The 18,623-nt window shown below is 41.2% G+C and overlaps 1 protein-coding gene across 1 annotated transcript; it reads right to left on the bottom strand.

Annotated features, from left to right (window-relative positions):
• Window positions 1-10,115: 10,115 nt before the first annotated feature.
• LOC125315983 lies at window positions 10,116-10,502 on the bottom strand. The gene has a single exon (XM_048282618.1). It carries the CDS (start codon window positions 10,500-10,502, stop codon window positions 10,116-10,118), a length of 387 nt encoding a protein of 128 aa, XP_048138575.1.
• Between the last annotated feature and the right edge of the window lie 8,121 nt (window positions 10,503-18,623).

Genomic DNA, 18,623 nt, shown 5'->3' with positions numbered 1-18,623 from the left:
CCTTGGGGCGGAATATTTCTAACTTGGGTAATCGGCACGTTCAACTCTTTCAATTCGTTCACCTTTTTCAAAATGTCATCGCCTTGTTCTTCCAACAACGCGATACGTCGATTCTGGGTTTCAATATTTCGCCGTATCTCCAATATCCGCATATTTTCTTCCGTCGTCGTGGTATTATTCTTGAGTACCAGCCGAGATACCTTCGCCACCATACTCGTTAGATGATGTATGTGGGTTCCCAAATTAGAAAGTCGCATATCGGACTCTTGATTTTTTATTCATTCCGAGGGGTTTCTTGATTTTTGACTTCATCAACCGTTCCCACGAACTCTTTACTCTTAGGGTCGTCCATGCCACTCCGACCGTCGGGAACTATATCTCCCGAATCAACGAAAAAGCTCGGCGGTGCCGAGTACAAGACCTTAAAGTTGTAGCCACTGCTTTCTTCCCCGAGATTGCCAACTATCTCGCCTCTTTCAAGAGCCTTCTGCATGAACCTTCTGTCACCTCGGCGGGCTTTCTCAAGGCGGATTTCATAATCATCTGGCTCTTCTGTCTCTAGGTCATCTCGAACATTCATCGGGTATCCCGAAGGAATTCTCCAGGTCTTTCCTCTCGTGGCTTTCATCATGAACTCCTCGGCCATCATATCAATGGTTACATAAGTCCCTTTAAAAGCAACATCCTCTATTCTTCCGATGACGCCTAGATTGATCGGTCGTTCCAGGCATGCATCATTTTGTTCCCTGGAAATAATATCTCCATCGGGGTATTGTGAAGCTATCGTTAGGATGTCTTGCATTCTGTCTACATCCATTATGAATTCCAGAATCTCTTCAAGACTATCCTCAAATATCGCGTTCACCTCGCGATGTTCTGGCAAAGGGTTTTGCTGCACGTTAGGTTCTATCCTATCAAATTTCAGGACCTTACCATCAATCAAGGCTTGCACCTTGTATTTAAGAGGAAGACAGTTATCAACGTTATGTCTCCTTTCTCCCATATGATACACGCAAGTCCGAGTTTCGTCAAACCCAGCGAACCTAGGAGGATTTGCTCTAGGAGGCTCCTTCACAATCAATCGGTTCTCCAAGCAGATGGGTAGCAATTTCGACAAAGGTCGAGGCAGCGGGGTAAAAACAAGCTGGTTTCTCTTTTTTGGCTCCGGCGATTTAGGGACAGTCCAAGAAGAAGCTCCTTGGGTAGGGGTGGAAGGTGAAAAAATTTTCGGTTTAGGTGGGTTAGAAACAAACGCTACATCTCCAGTTTGCTCTCCATCCCTTCTCACGGGGTATTGGCGTCTAAAGGATGACTCGGGTATCTTCTTCTCTCGCAACGCCCATTCATGACGTTCTGCCACTTTAATTAAGTGTGCGAACGTTTGACACCCAGAGGTGTTCAACTTATCAAAGTATTCAAAGGGTAATGCCTTGAGGAAGATGTCCACCAACTCTTCTTCGGGGACGGGCGGTTTCACTTGCACCGCTAAGGCTCTCTACCTTTGAGCATAGGCGCGAAGGCCTCATTCTTCCCTTTAGCGGTCCTCAAGAGGTCTTCCCTAGTAAGGGTCGTCAGAGTGTTAAATTTGTACTGCCTGAGGAATTCATCAGCTAACTTATCCCAATCGACAAGCCTTTCGGGTTCCAATTCGATAAACCATACCAAGGCTGCCCCGGATAAACTTTTTTGGAAAGTGTTGACCAACAACGGGATATTGTCTGAAAATTGAAACACGCGATGTAGGTAGTACTTCGGATGCGCCTTGGGACATCCAATCCCGTTATACTTCCTCACAAAATCAGACTCCTTATAATCAGAAGGAACCTCGATTTTCTCAAACGGTGTCACTTTATCGAATCTTGAAAGCTCGTATCCCCGACTAGCCAAGCATTCCTCAATCTTGGCGAGTCTCTTGATTTCTTCCTCCATCTTGAGGACTTGTTTTTCTTTCTTTTCCAGATCAATTACAATTGGAGGGTCCTTAGGCGACCGCTCCAAATTTGGAGAGGGGTTCACAGCAGGAGCCGGATTAGCACTTGTACCATCCGATGCACTCGGAGGGGCTTGAGAGTTCGGATCGACGGGATATTTCCCTTGACCGGCAATCAACATTGCCTTCATCTCTGCCACCATTGTGGCTATCATGTTCATCTGGTTCTCCAGATTACCCACGCGAGGCGCGAGTTCTTCTTGTTCCATTCTTATAAAGCATGCCTTGCTACGGGTCCTCATGATTATGAGTCACCTGTTTTTCATGACGCTAATCGCTATCAAGAGTATTCAAAAATCTAAAAGGATTAATCCATGGTAATTGTATTTTCTATATGATAATGCATATGCATGCAACGCGTATAAAGGAAATAAGATGCATTCATTACAACTCAAATTGTTTAAAAGTACTCAAAAAGACAATAATATGCAATACTAAAAGCGGGAATGGATCTATTCGAGCCGAGGACGCTTGCATTCCTCTTGTTTTTCCGATTCGTCCGAATCCCACAAATAAGGATCTTCTCCCTCTTCGGACATCCAAAGCTCCGGATCTTCTAGGATGTACGGCTCTATTCCCGGGATGTATGGTACTATGTATTCGGGTACGTAGGATTCCACTTCTTCAATGCGGGGAGATACGCACTCTGGTACATAAGGCTCGACCAATGATCTGCGATACTCCTTGAACTTCTGAATATACTCCTTAGAAGCCCTATGAATGTTCAACTCATCATCTAAATAGTCGGGCCATTCAACTCGTTGCAATGGGGAATTCTTCAAGGCATGAAGGATAAGTTTGATTCGGGCCCTATAGAGCTTCTTTGCTTCTTTGGTGAGCTTCCCATGCGACATGTCAAATGAGAAGATCCCAGGATAAGTATCTAGTGCCACTTGTTGTAAAATACCGAACTGCCTCACCACGCGAATAGGATAATAGGCCACTATACCGGTATATCCCAATAAGGGAATAGGGCTATCATCAATGCTAGTAATGCGAGCCTCCAGGATCTTAAGCCAAGTCAAATGCCATCGGATATGCTCAAGCTCCAAATCTCTCAATAGCTCGACCCATTTTCTTGAAAGAATGCTTAGGCACGAGGGATTGGCACTTAAGGAAGGATTTAAAAGGATGTACATGATCATTGATCTCGTAGCATCCTACTCGGAGTTGGAAAACCTTTATGTGAGAAACGAACCGCATATGAAGTAGTCCGTTGGATGCTTGGAAAATGGCTTTTTTTGGAGGTTTTAAAATGGTTCAGAGAAAGGAAGGTTTCAGCTAAAATCATGTAGGAATAGTTCCATCGGTAACATGCTTGTCGGGCCATGTGGACTATAGAAGGATCAAAGGTAGTCCTGGAAGTGGGAAATAGGATGAAGGCATAGAAGGCTAGGATGAACTCCTTTCTCGATTTATGACCGGTGTCGGCGGATAGGGAGGAGTAATTGTTAAAGAGGAATTAGAAAGTGAATCAGCCGGAGTTGGATTTGTAGACCCTTTCTATCTCAAAAGTCTTGAGGCGAAGGAAGCTTGATAGAGAAAGGGTAGGGTCCATATCTAGAGGAGGTTGAGCTAAATGATCATCAAAATTGGCCCCGATGATAGCAGAATACTCTTCGAGTGTGAGAGTCATCTCGAGGCCTTGGAAGTTGAAAGTCATCGTGTGCATATCCCATGTCTTGGCTAAAGCTTGAATAGGGGCCGGTTGATACTCTTTTCCGATCAAATCCACTAGTCGGCCTAAACGTCCTTCAACATATGCCTTGTTGACCGGGTTGAGTCGATCCCACCATTGAGAGAGATCCTTGCGAGGCACCGGGACGATCTTGATATCTCCATTCCCCATGATCTAGAATATGCAAAATGATGATTCTAAAGTCAATTACCACGGATTTTGATGGATATGCATGAAACGTGATGCAAATGCACTAACCAAATTCCATGTCATCTTTTAGTAAAATGAGGGTCAACTACTCCCATTTGACCAAAATAAACCAAATGGGGTAGTTATAGACCAAATCTCACCTAAAGGTGGCATGTAATCGATTAGGATCGTTTAAGTGTAGTCGGGGTAGAAAGTCACCATTACAATTTTGAATCTAACAACCCACAAAATTCACAATCCTAATACAGTTAAATTCAAAGAGACAGGATATAAAAACATCTAAAGATATTCGACCGATACATGTCGATGAAAAATACAAAGACAACTCGGAGGAAATGCAATAAACCCTAAAAAAAAATGCCCCAAAGTCCAACTAAAACTAGCTAGTCCCAGTGACGTCCTCATCCGACGATATCTCTATCAAGTCGGGAGGCTTAACATCTTCTTCATCATCGGAGGATATGACGACAATTTCCTTCTTCTTGATTGGGGAGTGATTTGGGGCCGTCTTGATTACACGATGTCGCCTCATCAATTTCGTGTATAACTCACGGATCCTCTCTTTTCTCCGTTTGAGCTCCAAATGCCGTGCGCAACTTGTATAGTAACAATTTTCACCATGGATGCGGTTACGTCCATTGAGTTCCCACCCATGGACAAATCCGAAGACTTGGAATGAATCCGGCTCTCGGTCGTCACATCGAATGCTCCTTCATCCCACATGAACACATCGGGGACATGGGTTCGACCATGGGGCGTCAACTATCCTAAACAAATTGACCTTCAACCCCAATTACTTAAATGATCTTACAAATTTCGATGATATGTTCGTGAAAATGCATGTTATGCATAATTTAAATTTACAACTTCAAAAGGGAAAAAGCCTTACCAACTGATGTTACTCTTTTTTTTTTGGATTTTTGGTTTTGGGTATACCAACCTTCCATTCACATGCGCATGAAACAAGTGAGGATTAACTCTAAAGAAATTAAAAAGGCTCGGGTATGGACCTAAAAATGCTCCTGCTATACGAATTGATGAGCCGCCCACAAGCGCAATCAAACAACAAGTGGGTAGGATCATCAACCTCGCATAGCGAGCGTGATTAAATATGGTCAACCCCAGTGCAATCAAACACAGGAGTTTCGCATACCAATCCCTATCTAAGGCGACCTAAAAGGGTGATTCGCGGTTTGGGTTTAGGCGCTTGTGTATGCAGTGTCGTGATCCTCAAAAAATGCAAAGCATGCATAGCAATTTATATCAAACATCGCTTCAATATGTGCATAAATAAACACACAAAATCCGAAATACCATATCTGCACAAAATAGGTTAGCATAGACGCTACCCCTTATAACTCCTATCTACATCAACATTTAACACTTTTCGTTAGTGGACGTATCTCACCTTCAAGAGCATCTGCGGAAAACTCGGTCATAAAAACACTCAACTTTTTTATCGGCTTAAGTCCTCTTAATGATTTTGCAACAAGTTCGATTCCCTAGTGGAGTGGCCGGTCTGTCGCGACCCTCTCTCTTAAGACGAATGTCGAGGCGAGCGAGGTTAATGAGCCGCGCTTCCGACCCGGTTGGCGGTGGATCTTGGCACGCGGGTCCCTCCCGAGACCCATTACTCGAATCGCGATGTGAAGAAAAATTTTCAAATATTGGGATCGACCTTAGTGTGGTCGGGTGATATGTGCATAGTGTGCGTACATATGGAGTCGCCAACGATCAATTTTTTGGAGGGTATGACCGGGAACCCTATCGAGCGGTTGGGAGAAACCGTTCGATTCTACGAGAACTAGAGAAGTGGGTCCGGGGACTTGGTTACGCCGGGATTTACATCGACCTCCTTTCGGTTACCGAAGTTGAGTGATTTTCTAACCTAAGAATTCATGCAGATGAAATTTAGGGCGAGGTAGGCTCTAATGATTTAGGGTATCATGCAGACGGGAATTTGCTAACCTATCAACCACAATCAAGAATATGAAAGTGCAATCAAGGTAATTTCAATCAAATTAATCAATCAGACAAGTATATCACATCTAACATGGCCATATTAGCCCATAGAAAGACCTATTCGAATTCCGGGGTGGTTCGGAAAATTTTTTAGGCCAAGTACCCGGAAGGATAAAATAGTCATTTTGAAGGTTTGGGATCCAAAAACCACAAAATAGGGTCGGACCAGTTGAATGTGGCCATCTCCCATATATTTTTTATTTTTTCAGAATTTTTTTTTTGAATTTTTCAACATTTTTTTGAATTTTTATTTGTTTTCTAAAAATTAGAAATTTTCCAAATCAATGTAAATCGACCCTCGGAACCTTGAAAATTCTCGATCCAGACTATAAGAGTCTCAAATCGACCTAAACATTTTTTAGAAATTTTTTCGGAAAATCTAGGAATTTTTATGAATTTTAGTGATTTTTTTTGGATTTTTAGAAAATTTTTATGAATTTTTATTGATTTTTTTATTTATTTTTCGAACTGGGTCAGCGCCCGGTCAACCCGATCCGGACCCGACTTAGACCCGCTCGACACGTAAAACGGCACAGTTTCTATATATTTCTATTTTTTTTTTTGTTTTTCTAAAACTAATTTCCCAATATTCGAAAATACAGAAAATGAATGGACGGCCAAGATCAATCCTAGAAGGGATTTTAGCCGTCGACTCACTCACGCTCACGTGTGCATCGCCACACCGAATCACCTCTGGCCTTATATGCAAAACGACGCCGCATCGTAAATGGACGAACGGTCACGATTAAACTCGGACTCGATCCGGACCGTTCGCTCACTCAAACTACAAAACGACGCCGCAATCGTCTCTTAATCTAAACGATGTCGCACACTACTTATGTAAAACGACACCGTTTTTTATTTTCTTTATTTTCTAACTAATAAACGAATTATCAGAAAATACAAAAATTCGATCCAACGGTCTAGAATCAAACTCGTCTAATTATTGCGATCGTCGAATGAAGTCTAACTCAGCCTATTCACGCCAATGACTAAGCTAACTCAGCGACACTCTAGACCAACCGAGGCGTGACACCTCGGACTTTGACTCGGCGACCTGCCGGGTCGGCTTCGTCTTCAACCTCTCGACGACGACCGGACCAACGGTTGACACTTCTCCGGCGAGATCTAACGGTGAGATCTCGCTAGATTAACGCGAAACCACTTCCAATCAACTCGACTCGACGTACAGATCATCATATTGTAAAATCAAGCAATTTCATCAAACAAATCGCGAGTTATGAACTACACACAGTCGGCCATTCTTGAGTTCGAACATACAAAATCGAGCCAAATCAAGTCAATCAATTCATACACAAGCATAAAGGAGGTTCAGCAAGCTTACCTCGAGCTCTGATTGAGCTCACAGTGGCTGAAAATGCCCGGCCGATGTTCGACCAGACCGGAGCATGTAGGAGGTTCGACTCGGTGTATTCGGGCGAAATCAATGAATAAATAAGATGCAATCGTGGTTAGTGATGTTCCGAGAGTAAAACGCACACATCAATTGCAACGATCGGGTTCGTGGAGATGCGATGTCATGAATGCACGGTAAAGTGATCCGAAGCTCGACTTACCGATTTAGGAGATCACAGAACAATTGAGCTAGTGCGATCGCTTCTTGGAGTCTCGTACAAAGCTTCGGACCTAATCCGCGAGCTCGATTTGGCCTGGATTAGTCGGCCGAGCGGCATACGATTCGAGCTTCGGCGAGCGACGATGGAGCTCACGAGAGCTTCTCTCTCTTCCTTTTCTCTCTTTCTCTCTCTATTCCGTTTCTCTGCGATCACAATGAGCTTCTCTCCCGTCGCGAATCTTCCCGAGCCCTTATCTACCGGTTTTGAATTTAGGCGCGCACGGGCAGAGCTTCGCCGACCCTCTCATACGTGCGCACACGCGCAATTGGGTCACCGGACGGCAACAGAATCGGTTGTGATTCCGTCCAAGTCCGTCGGGCCCTCCGTTGAGCTCAAACGAGCGCTAATTTCACTTGTTTGAAGAATGTTGACTTTTACGCGTCACGAGTCTTTGACCGACTGCTCCGCCGTGTTTCGGTGATCATTGGCCGTGATACTGGTGGCGATTGACGCGTTTGGTAATGGCGGACAAAATGCCTCCCTAAGCTTTTTCAAGTATAGCCAATTGGTCGTCCAATTTGATCGTCAAAGTTCATCATCCATTCTGCAGAACGTCACGAGCTCGGGGAAGAAGACGCACTATTTCGGACCGATTCGACCGGCGGTCGAGACCGGTCGAAACCTGTTCGACATGCAATTTTCAAAATTAATAAGAATTTATGGGGAATTTTTGCAATTAAACTTCAAAATTAAACTTAGGGGCCTAAATATTGTCTAGAAATGTGATTTTGCCCAAAAGTGCTCATCAATTTCTATGAAAACCCCAAAATTTTCTAAAATTACAAATTGGGGAAATGCTCAATTGGACACCCAAAAGACCAAATTGGATCAACTTGTTGAGAAAAATCCTTAGATGGTTTTGAAGTTGACAAAACAATCCTAGTACTCTTGTATTTTGAGATAATGCCGTGATTTACTTGTTTTGCAGATTATCCTTTGGTGCGGAGATGCACATGATTGAATCTGACAAAAAGATTTGGCTCATGTGTTGTTTCTGAGAGTCTTAGACACTGGTTCGAGCTCGGACGTTGAGCAAGGATAGCTCAAATGTTGGAATGACGCTCAAGCTCTAAGAGGAGTACTTTACGGGCGTGATCGAGAATTTCAAGAGGAATATAGATTGAACTTAATTGATGCATATCAACAGACACCATCGAGCTGGATCATTCTTATAGATTCTCGGTGACTGAAATCAATCAAGGATGCGAGAACCGGAAGACACACAAAGACTTTCCAAATGGAAGAAACCATCTATAGAAACCCGGGATCACAATTGTATGCGCAATTTGATCCAAGTGGGGAAGACTTTCCTTTGGCGATCCCCAACGGCTAAGAGATCTTCTTTTGACAAAAATCTCGTCCAAAAGGGTAGATTTGGAGAGATCTCTTCCGGATGCCTTGCAACGGCTAGATTGGAGGCGGAAGAGTATAAAAGACATCTCGAAGACGAAGGGGAAAAGAGAAATCGGCGTAAAGAGAGAAAAGTGTTCACAATTTCTAGATAGAGTGTACTCTATTTCAAACACACTTCTTGATCCATCCATTGTAATTGTGAGGAGGTATACACACGAGTGTTGAGCGTGAGGTGTGAATTCCTGCATGTCAAAGAGATCGCTAATCTGTAACCTCTGAGCGGTTTTACTGGTGGAATCCAGCCTATTGGCTATCGGTAGAAGAAGTGGACGTAGGCTTAATCAAAGCCGAACCACTATAATCCCTCTGTGCGATTTTCCTTATCTCTTACTCTGATCACTCTAGATGTTTTGTAATAGCTAAAACTGCACACAAACAAGACGCTTTGACCTTACTACATATCCTGCATCAATTGGATTGATTGATCATCCGAGATCTATGTTTTATGCCGTGTGATCTGAATTCCGCAATAAATTTTTAAAAATCACTCTTTATCACCTATTCACCCCCCTCTAGGTGAAATCACTAGTCATTTAACACAAATTACCCCCGCCAATCGATTCAGAGCATATGAAAACCTTAGGGGGCAATCCAACTTTTCCATGAAAGTCCCTTTATTAAAAGTAATTTCAAAAATTGGAAATTCCAAGGACTGAATTGCAAAGATTTTGGGGATTTTTGCCCAATTCGTGTAATTCGTGCAATTGAGGGTGAGATTGATCAAATTGGAGTTGCAGAGGAAAGAAATTGAATGTCTTGACTCAAGATGTGCATAAATTGCAAATAAAAAGACTCAAATTGTATTTTTTAGGCGAACTCAACCTTTGGTGTTGTGAAGAAACACCTAAAATTGAATTCAATTTTTAATTTTTCTTGAGGTCAATATGAAGAGGGAATTAAAAGAAAAATATGGAACATTTTTCTATATTTTTGTGACCTCGGGAAGTATTTTTTGTGAATTTTCTTGTATTTTCCTATTTTTCGAAAATATTTAAAAAATGCGAAAAATATGGAAAATTATTTTTTGTTCAAAAATAGTCCATTATGCTTGGCCAAGGCTACGAAACTTGATTTTTTAATTTTTTGATTTTTTGTGAATTTTATGAAATAAAACTAAGAAATATTTGATCAAAAATCAAGTGTCAACATCTTACAATCTAACTAACTACTCAAACAGATAGGGGTATTGATGTCTCATCGTTTCCTCGCTCTCCCAGGTAGCTCCTTTAGTTCCGTGGTGCTCCCAAATCACCTTTACCAGCGGAATTGTCTTGCTCCTCAAGACTTGCTCTTTTCTGTCTTCAACTCTGATCGGTCTTTCCACATACGTCACTTGATCGTCCACTTCTATAACTTCATGGTCCAATACATGAGTCGGGTCCGGCTTGTACTTCCTTAACATCGATACATGAAAGACGTTGTGGACCTGCGATAAGTTGGGCGGCGGGGCGAGTCTATAGGGCAACATTCCGATCCTTTCTAGTACCTCAAAAGGACCCACGTACCTCGGGTTCAGCTTTCCCTTCTTTCCAAACCGAGATAATCCTCGCATTGGTGACTCCTTAAGAAAGACATGGTCCCCAACTTGGAATTCCAGTGGTCCGCGCCGCTTGTCTACATAACTTTTCTGTCGACTCTAAGCCATTTTCATCCTTTCCCCGATCACTTTCACCGCCTCAACCGATTGTTCCACTAATTCTAGCCCCGTGCTACTTCTTTCACCAACCTCATCCTAGCATATCGGCGTTCTACAAGCTCTGCCATACAACGCCTCAAATGGTACCATTCCGATACTCTGCCGGTAATTGTTGTTGTAGGCAAATTCAACCAGGTGTAACTGTTCTTCCCAACCTCCTTTAAAATCTATAACACACGCTCGCAACATATCCTAGAGCGTCCGAATCGTCCTTTCCGATTGTTCGTCGGTCCGAGAGTGGTAAGTTGTACTATACTGCAGTTTTGTTCCCATAGCTCCTTGAAGAATTTTCCAAAAGGTCACCGTGAACTTTGGATCCCTATCCGACGTAATTGTCATCGGTACTCCGTGGAGACGAACTACGTGTCTCATGTATAACTCAGCGTACCTGTCCATGGCGAAATCTTTTCGTACTGCGCGAAAATGCGCGGACTTAGTCGATCCGTCGACGATTACCCAAATCGAGTCGTGTCCTCTCTGACTTCTCAGTAACCCCATCACGAAGTCCATCGTGATGTGTTTCCATTTCCATTCGGGAATTTCCAGAGGTTGTAACATTCCACCAGGCTTACAATGTTATGCTTTTACTTACCGGCACGTCAAGCACTTGGCTACATGCTTGGCCACATCTATCTTCATTCCATTCCACCAAAGTGCTGATCGAGGTTCCGATACATTTTCATGCTACCAGGATGAATACCGTAATTACTCCGGTGAGCTTCTGATAAGATCATTTCCTTTAACTCCTCATCATCGGGCACGTATAACCGTCCACGAAACTTCAAGATCCCATCTTCGGATACTTGAAATTCAGGTTTCCTCTTCGCTGCATCGATTTCCAGGACTTTCAAGATATCGGGATCCGTAGATTGCAATGCCTTAATCCTCTCTTGCACTTCGGGTTCAATCCGCAAGGTAGCTATCAAGTTGGATAGATGACGGACCTCAAACTTGAATTATGAATCCCTTATTCCTTCCAATAGAAACCATCCTTTAACCATCAAAGTCGGTTCAGGTTGATTTGCAAATTATACTATGGTCAAGCGGAATCACTCGCGAACCAATTGCACAATGCTAGCAAATCGTTCTGAAAGCGATATTGGATCGGCCTACGATGGCCCAAAATATACCCGTGACAATCCTTATGGTCGTGGTACTAATCCGCGGTCGAGTTCTTTAGTCCATGTACTTAGATCCTATTTAGCCATTCCCTTTTGGTCACTCAACTCTGGAGAGATCAATTTCGAGCGAAATTACCGAAATACATCGATGCTCATTTTATTCATTCATAAACTTCGAAATGGGGTCGAACAGAATGTCACAACCATCCTATATGGGGCCTTAGATATGGGTTACGTTCCTAGTGCTATTTCTATTGCAAATTCCACTTCCTGTTCCGGGGTAATCCAAGTAATTCTTCACAAAATACATCCGGAAACTCTTTGACTACATGTATTTCCTCGAATTTCCTTTCAAGCTTTTTCTTATCATTAACAACTGCTAGAAATCCATAACATCCTTCATCTAGTAATCGGCAAGCCTCGATTGTCGAAATAAATGCCCTCATGGCACTTGTCCCATTTCCTTTGAATTCAAAATTAGGCTCATTTGGTGGACTGAAAGATATTGACTTTCCATGGAAATCGACCATAGCTCTTTGCTTCTTGAGCCAATCCGTACCAACAATGATATCAAAGTGGTACATAACCAACACCATCGGATCAATCACCCGCCTTCCTCCTTCAATCTCAATCTCGCAATTTATATATATTAGAGTGGATAGTACACTATCTCTCACAGGTATCAAGACAATTAATGATATTCCCGATCGACTACATTTTAATCCATGCAACTTCAAAAACAGAGCAGATATGAAGGAATGGGTAGCACCCATATCAAACAAAGTATAAGCATTATAGCCATGTATAGAAACGATACCTGATATGACCTACCCACCCATCGGTGGCCGCGATGGTTTGAACCCAGCTCCTTTCACGAGAGGTCGTGGGTTCGAAACTCGTAGGCGTCGGTAATTTAAGCGGGGGGTCGTGGCGGTGGGATGTTGTGCTAGCCCTTCCCGAGGAATAGTCATGTTCCAGCGCTAGTTTGAGCCATAGCTCACCGACCGTGCGGACACCTCGGTTATAAAAAAAAAAAATACCCGAGATGACCTCCTTAGAAGCCTTAGCCTCCTCTTGTGTTATAACGAACACCTTTCCTTGAGCCGGCGGCCTTTGAGGATTCAGTCGTCCTCTTCCCATCAGAGGTCCTTGAGGCTATTGAGGAGGAACCGACCGTACTTGCAGCCTACTTGGCTTAGACTAATTGGTCTGAGGAAAAATTGGCCCATTGACCTTCTTCCTCTTTTTTCTTTTAAACCATTAGTCCGCTGTCTAAAGGGCCGGATCAACTCCTATTGGTAGGATACTACCAAAGATTTGTGGGAGGATTCGCTCGAATAGCTAGTCCATTGACTCAACCGACACGAAAGGGAGTCAAGTTTGAATGGACAGGGGAATGCGAGCAAAGTTTCCGGGAACTCAAAAAGAAGTTGACTACTGCTCCAGTATTAACATTACCGTCGGGACCTGGAGGGTTTGTGGTATATAGTGATGCGTCGCACAAAGGATTGGGTTGCGTCTTGATGCAACACGGGAAAGTGGTTACCCGTGCTTCACAATAACTGCGGTTTTATAAATTGAATTACCCAATGTATGATTTAGAATCGGCAACTATTATTTTTGCATTGAAAATATGGAGACACCACTTATATGGGGAGAATTTCCAAATCTATACACATTATAAGAGTCTCAAATATTTACTCTCCCAAAAGGAGTTCAATATGAGGCAGTGACGTTGGATGGAACTATTGAAGGACTATGATTATGAGATCTTGTATCACCCCGGTAAGGCAAACAAGGTAGCTGATGCTCTTAGTAGGAAATCTACATTGTATATAGCCGATATGATGAGTAGGGAATGGAAACTATTACATGAGATCTCAAACTCGGAATTCAAAGTTGAAATAGATGTACTTGCTAGCATTCTTACTACGCTTAGAATCGAGTCTAAACCGGTACAAAAGATCAAGACGTTACAACGATCGGATCCCGAGATCTCTAAGATTCGAAATGAGGTATTAGAAGGTAAGAAGCTAGATTTCCGCGAACCGACTATACCTTGGAGAAATTGGCCAACTTATATGTTCAACGGATCGTGAGGCTACATGGAGTTCCCGTGAGTATCACTTTAGACAGAGGCCCAAGATTCACAGCAAAGTTTTGGAAAAGTCTCCAAGATGCTTTAGGGACTAAACTTCAGTTTAGTACAGCCTTCCATCCTTAAACGGATGGATAAATAGAAAGAGTTATACAAATTCTAGAGGATATGTTAAGGGCCTGCATATTGAACTTCAAGGGTAATTAGGATAAAAAGTTGCATTTTACGGAATTTGCCTACAATAATAGTTACCAGTAAAGCAAAAGCATGGCGCCATTTGAGGCTTTATACGGTTGAAAATGTCGAACTCCTCTTTGTTGGGATGAAGTTGGAGAACAGAGAACAACGGGATCCGAATTGGTATAAATCACAACCGAAACGATATAGGTAGTGTGAGATAAACTTAAGACTGCCCAGAGCTGTCGGAAAAGTTATGCCAACAAACGCCGCAGACCACTTGAATTTGCGGTTGGTGACCATATATTCTTGAAAGTTTCTCCTATTAGGGGAATATTGAGATTTAGAATGAAAGGAAAGTTGAGCCCAAGATACATTGAACTTTTTGAGATTCTTGAGAGAGTAGGAGAAATGGCTTATCGAGTAACCTTGCCACCGAAGTTGTCCAACATACATGATGTGTTCCACGTATCGATGTTGAGGAAATACCAATCTAATCCTAAACATGTGATAGACTATGAGACTGTAGAGGTTGCTGAAAGAACTAAATATGTGGAGAAGCCGGTCTGAATCATGGATCAAAAGGAGCAAGTTTTGAGGAATAGAGTCATTCCGTTGGTGAAAGTATTGTGGCAACATCATGATATGGAGGAGGCTACTTGGGAACTTGAAGAAACAATGAAGCAACAATACCATCATTTGTTTGAATAAAAGACCAAGCTGTAAATTTCGAGGATGAAATTTGATAAGGTAGGGGCAAACAGCAACACCCCATTTTTATTAGTTCCTAGATATATCCAGTAACTTGGCAACTCCATATGCATTATCTCCCTTAAAAGTTTTAAGTTTTCCCCTAGCAGTTTGAAGTTCTTCTTCTTCATTGTTAGATAACCATGGGACCTCAAAAAGCTCATCATCCTCTTCAATTTCATGATTTTCCCCCATCAATAAGCATTACAACTCCCTCATCTTCTTCTATGTTCATCAATCCGTCGACTAACCCATAACAAATGTCTTCACCATGTTCAATGAATATCTCACATGTACCATCAATATTCACCCAAACTTCCATCAAATCCAATACCAAAGTGTCATCTTCAATTAATCTTGGACCATTCTCAAAATTCTTCCCCAGCATTAAATAGTGGAGTTTCTCAATATTAGAGTAACTCATATCTTGTACCAAATGCAAAGCTCAAAGTAGCTCGATTTGTCTGGATCATAAAGCCACTCACTACTATGACCATCAACATACTCTATTATTCTATCACGCACAAACCTACCCCCAACCCATATAGTAAATCAGAATGTCTCATCAGCCATGTAAATCCACAAAAAGTTACACACAAAAATCAGCTAAAGTAAAAAAGAAAAGGAACACTAGTCAATATATTTATATTGTTCATACAATATGAAAAAACAAACATAAAAAATATAATCTAATGATAAGAAAGCAAAGACAAAAAGGGCACATGTGAAAAGCCATGAAAAGCTACAATATAAAACTACAGCAAGTTGGGACCACAATAGATTAATATAACAAAACTTGTTGTGGATTCAATGTTGTTTTAATACTCTTTGCATTGCATAACACAACATGCCCAAATAAACTATTCTCACTTTACAGCTTACTACGCTTTGATTGAGTCAAATAAACCGTACATTATAATCTCCTAGAAAGCCATGATTAACCCATCTTCAAGAATCCCTAATTAACCCTAAATAACAGCCATGGAGAAGCCTACATGACGCATCGTCCTTGTAGAACCCACACATGTACAGACCCGAGTCTTCATTGGAAGCATTATGCCCAAGACAACACTCCGAGCACATGGTAACTTTTCCTTTGTGATGAGATAGAGTCGCCGTTTGGAGTAAGATCGAGTCTTGAACCCTAAATCCACGTATATGCTCTGCAAAGAAATCTTGATACTTACTTTTAAGAGGGCTTAAGTACACCCCAAGTGTCATAAGTTGTGTACGGCGCTCACTTTATTGCCAAAACTTTCAAATCGATCACTTTAGTGCTAAGTTTTTGTAACTTCGATTACTTAAGTGCCAACTTCTTTTAAAAACCATCACTTTAGTACCAAAGCTAACGTGGCTTGCCGAAAATTCGCCACGTGATATTTTTTATTAATATTTGAGATGACGTGGCTCGATGAATTTGACACTAAAGTGATCGCTTTTTAAAAACATTGGCACTTAAATGATCGTTTTTAAAAAAAGTTGGCACTTAAGTGATCGTTTTAAAAGTTTTGGCACTGAAGTGATCGAAGTTACAAAAACTTAGCACTAAAGTGATCGATTTGAAAGTTTTGGCACTAAAGTGAGCGCCGTACACAACTTATGGTACTTGGGGTGTACTTAAGCCCTTTTAAGAGAGATTGTGAGGCTTCGCCCTCCTTCTCCTCCTTCTTGTCTTGCCGCAAGGTTTTTGGTACCAACCGTAGATTGAGAGCATTGATCGTTTGAAACAGAGAAGAAAAAGATTTGGCCTTTATTTTCCCTTTTTGGTCGGTTACCCCAGTTTAAGTTCTCTTAATGATAATTTTCATGTGGATTTTTTCTCTGAATTTGAAATAAATATCTTATGTGGATATTCCACGTCTTGTTATTTAACTTAAAGGATCAAAAGCCAAGTCAGCAAATGCTACTAACTTTAACTAACGGAAGGATGAAGTTGAACATTGTTTAATAGTCTATGGACTAGATCGAACATTTACCAGTAATTCGGGGACTAGATTGAACAAATCGAAAGTCCGGGGATGAAATGGACCAGTGAGTCAAAGTTCGGGGACTATTTGTGTCATTTTCCCTTTTAAATATGGGTCAGCGACCTGCGATTTGTACTTGAATTCCTTTTGTATCTGCCTGTTCGGTTAATTCAATAGCCTTTTTTATTGCTTTGCGAAATGAAACTCGATTCTTTAATTGTCCGGCTATAAATTCTACAAGAATATTAGGGTCCCCATAAGGGTTTGTAATTCTTGTAATAGCAATGTTGAGTTTTCGGTTCACACAATTAAGTTCTTTTTGTACATTCATATGTAATTCTTCGATTCTTCGCGTCTTGCCTTCTAGTAATAACTTTGGGAATCCCATATAGATTATGACTTGAACCAGGTCAATTCTTTTTCGAATTTCTATGCATGCAATTCCCTCCACACCAGAGGATATTCTCATATTTTTTTGTATATAATTCTTGATAGAATTTCGTATTTTTTGATCTTCTTGTAGACCCTCGGAATAATTTTTGGGTTGTGCAAACCAAATAGAATGATGACCTTGGGTTGTACCAAGTCTGAAACCGAGTGGATTTATTTTTTGTCCCATAATCCCCCAATATTATACATATAATGATATGTCATATCTGTGTACTTCTTTTTTTTTTTCCAGTCGGATTTTTTTAAGCAAAAGAAATCTTCTTCATAGAAAGATGTATCTTTCAATACAATCCTTATATGACAAGTGGGTCTTTTTATTGCATAACTCCGTCCTCGAGCTCGAGGTTTTAATTTTTTCTAGGAATTCGTTGATAGTTCGAATAGATTCGTAGGCCGGGCCTACTGATACGTTTTAAATTTAAAATAGTTCGATAGGGTACTTTCCTATTCCTTCTATGTCGTAGGGTTAAAACCAAAAAATATTTGTTGTTTTCCTTATGCTTCCTCACGTTTTTGATAAAACCTTCTCTTAAAAGTATTTTAACAATGTTTTCCGTGATGTTAGTGGATGCTATTTGAATCGTCCCTTTTCGATTCATGTCAGCATTTCGTATAGAGGTTAATATGTCAGCAATAGTGTCCCTACCCATGATAAACTAAAATTTGGGTTGCCTCCCATTTTTGATATAATCAACATGCTATTTTTTTATTTTTTTTTATTTTATTAAATAAAGGGATATGCGTCGAATACAACCTAATCCACTAATTAATCTATTTCATCCAAATACTATGTATAATATAACTATATTACGTATGATCTCATCTTATAATACTTCAGGTGCTAATGAAACTATTTTAGTGAAATTTAGCTGTCTCAATTCTCGGGCAATCGCACCAAAAACTCGAGTTCCTTTTGGATTTCCTTCTTGATCAATCACAGCAGCAGCATTATCATCATATCGTATTATCATACCCTTGTCACGTTTAAGTTCTTTACAAGTACGTACAATTACAGCTCCGATCACTTCGATCTTTCTAGAGGTGTGTTTGGTAATGCTTCCTTGATCACAGCAACAATAATGTCACCGATATAAGCATATCGGCGATTACTAGCTCCTATGATTCTAATACACATTAATTCTCGGGCCCCGCTGTTATCCGCTACGTTCAAATGGCTTTGAGGTTGAATCATATCATTTTTGAATCTGTTCTTTCAATGTTAATGCAAAGGGCGAAGTAAAAAAAAGAAGAAAAATATTGTTTGTCAAAAAGAAACCTGCAATTGTTTTTTTATCCACAAGACTTCTTTTCTTTGGTTCTACGTTCCTATTCCGAAATAATAAATTGAGTTCGTATAGGCATTTTGGACGCCGCTATTGAAATAGCCTTTCTGGCTATATTTTATGCTACTCCG

Source organism: Rhodamnia argentea, chromosome 7 (assembly GCF_020921035.1).
Source record: "Rhodamnia argentea isolate NSW1041297 chromosome 7, ASM2092103v1, whole genome shotgun sequence".
NCBI classification, from domain to species: domain Eukaryota; kingdom Viridiplantae; phylum Streptophyta; class Magnoliopsida; order Myrtales; family Myrtaceae; genus Rhodamnia; species Rhodamnia argentea.
This window is presented reverse-complemented; position numbering and strand designations above follow the sequence as displayed.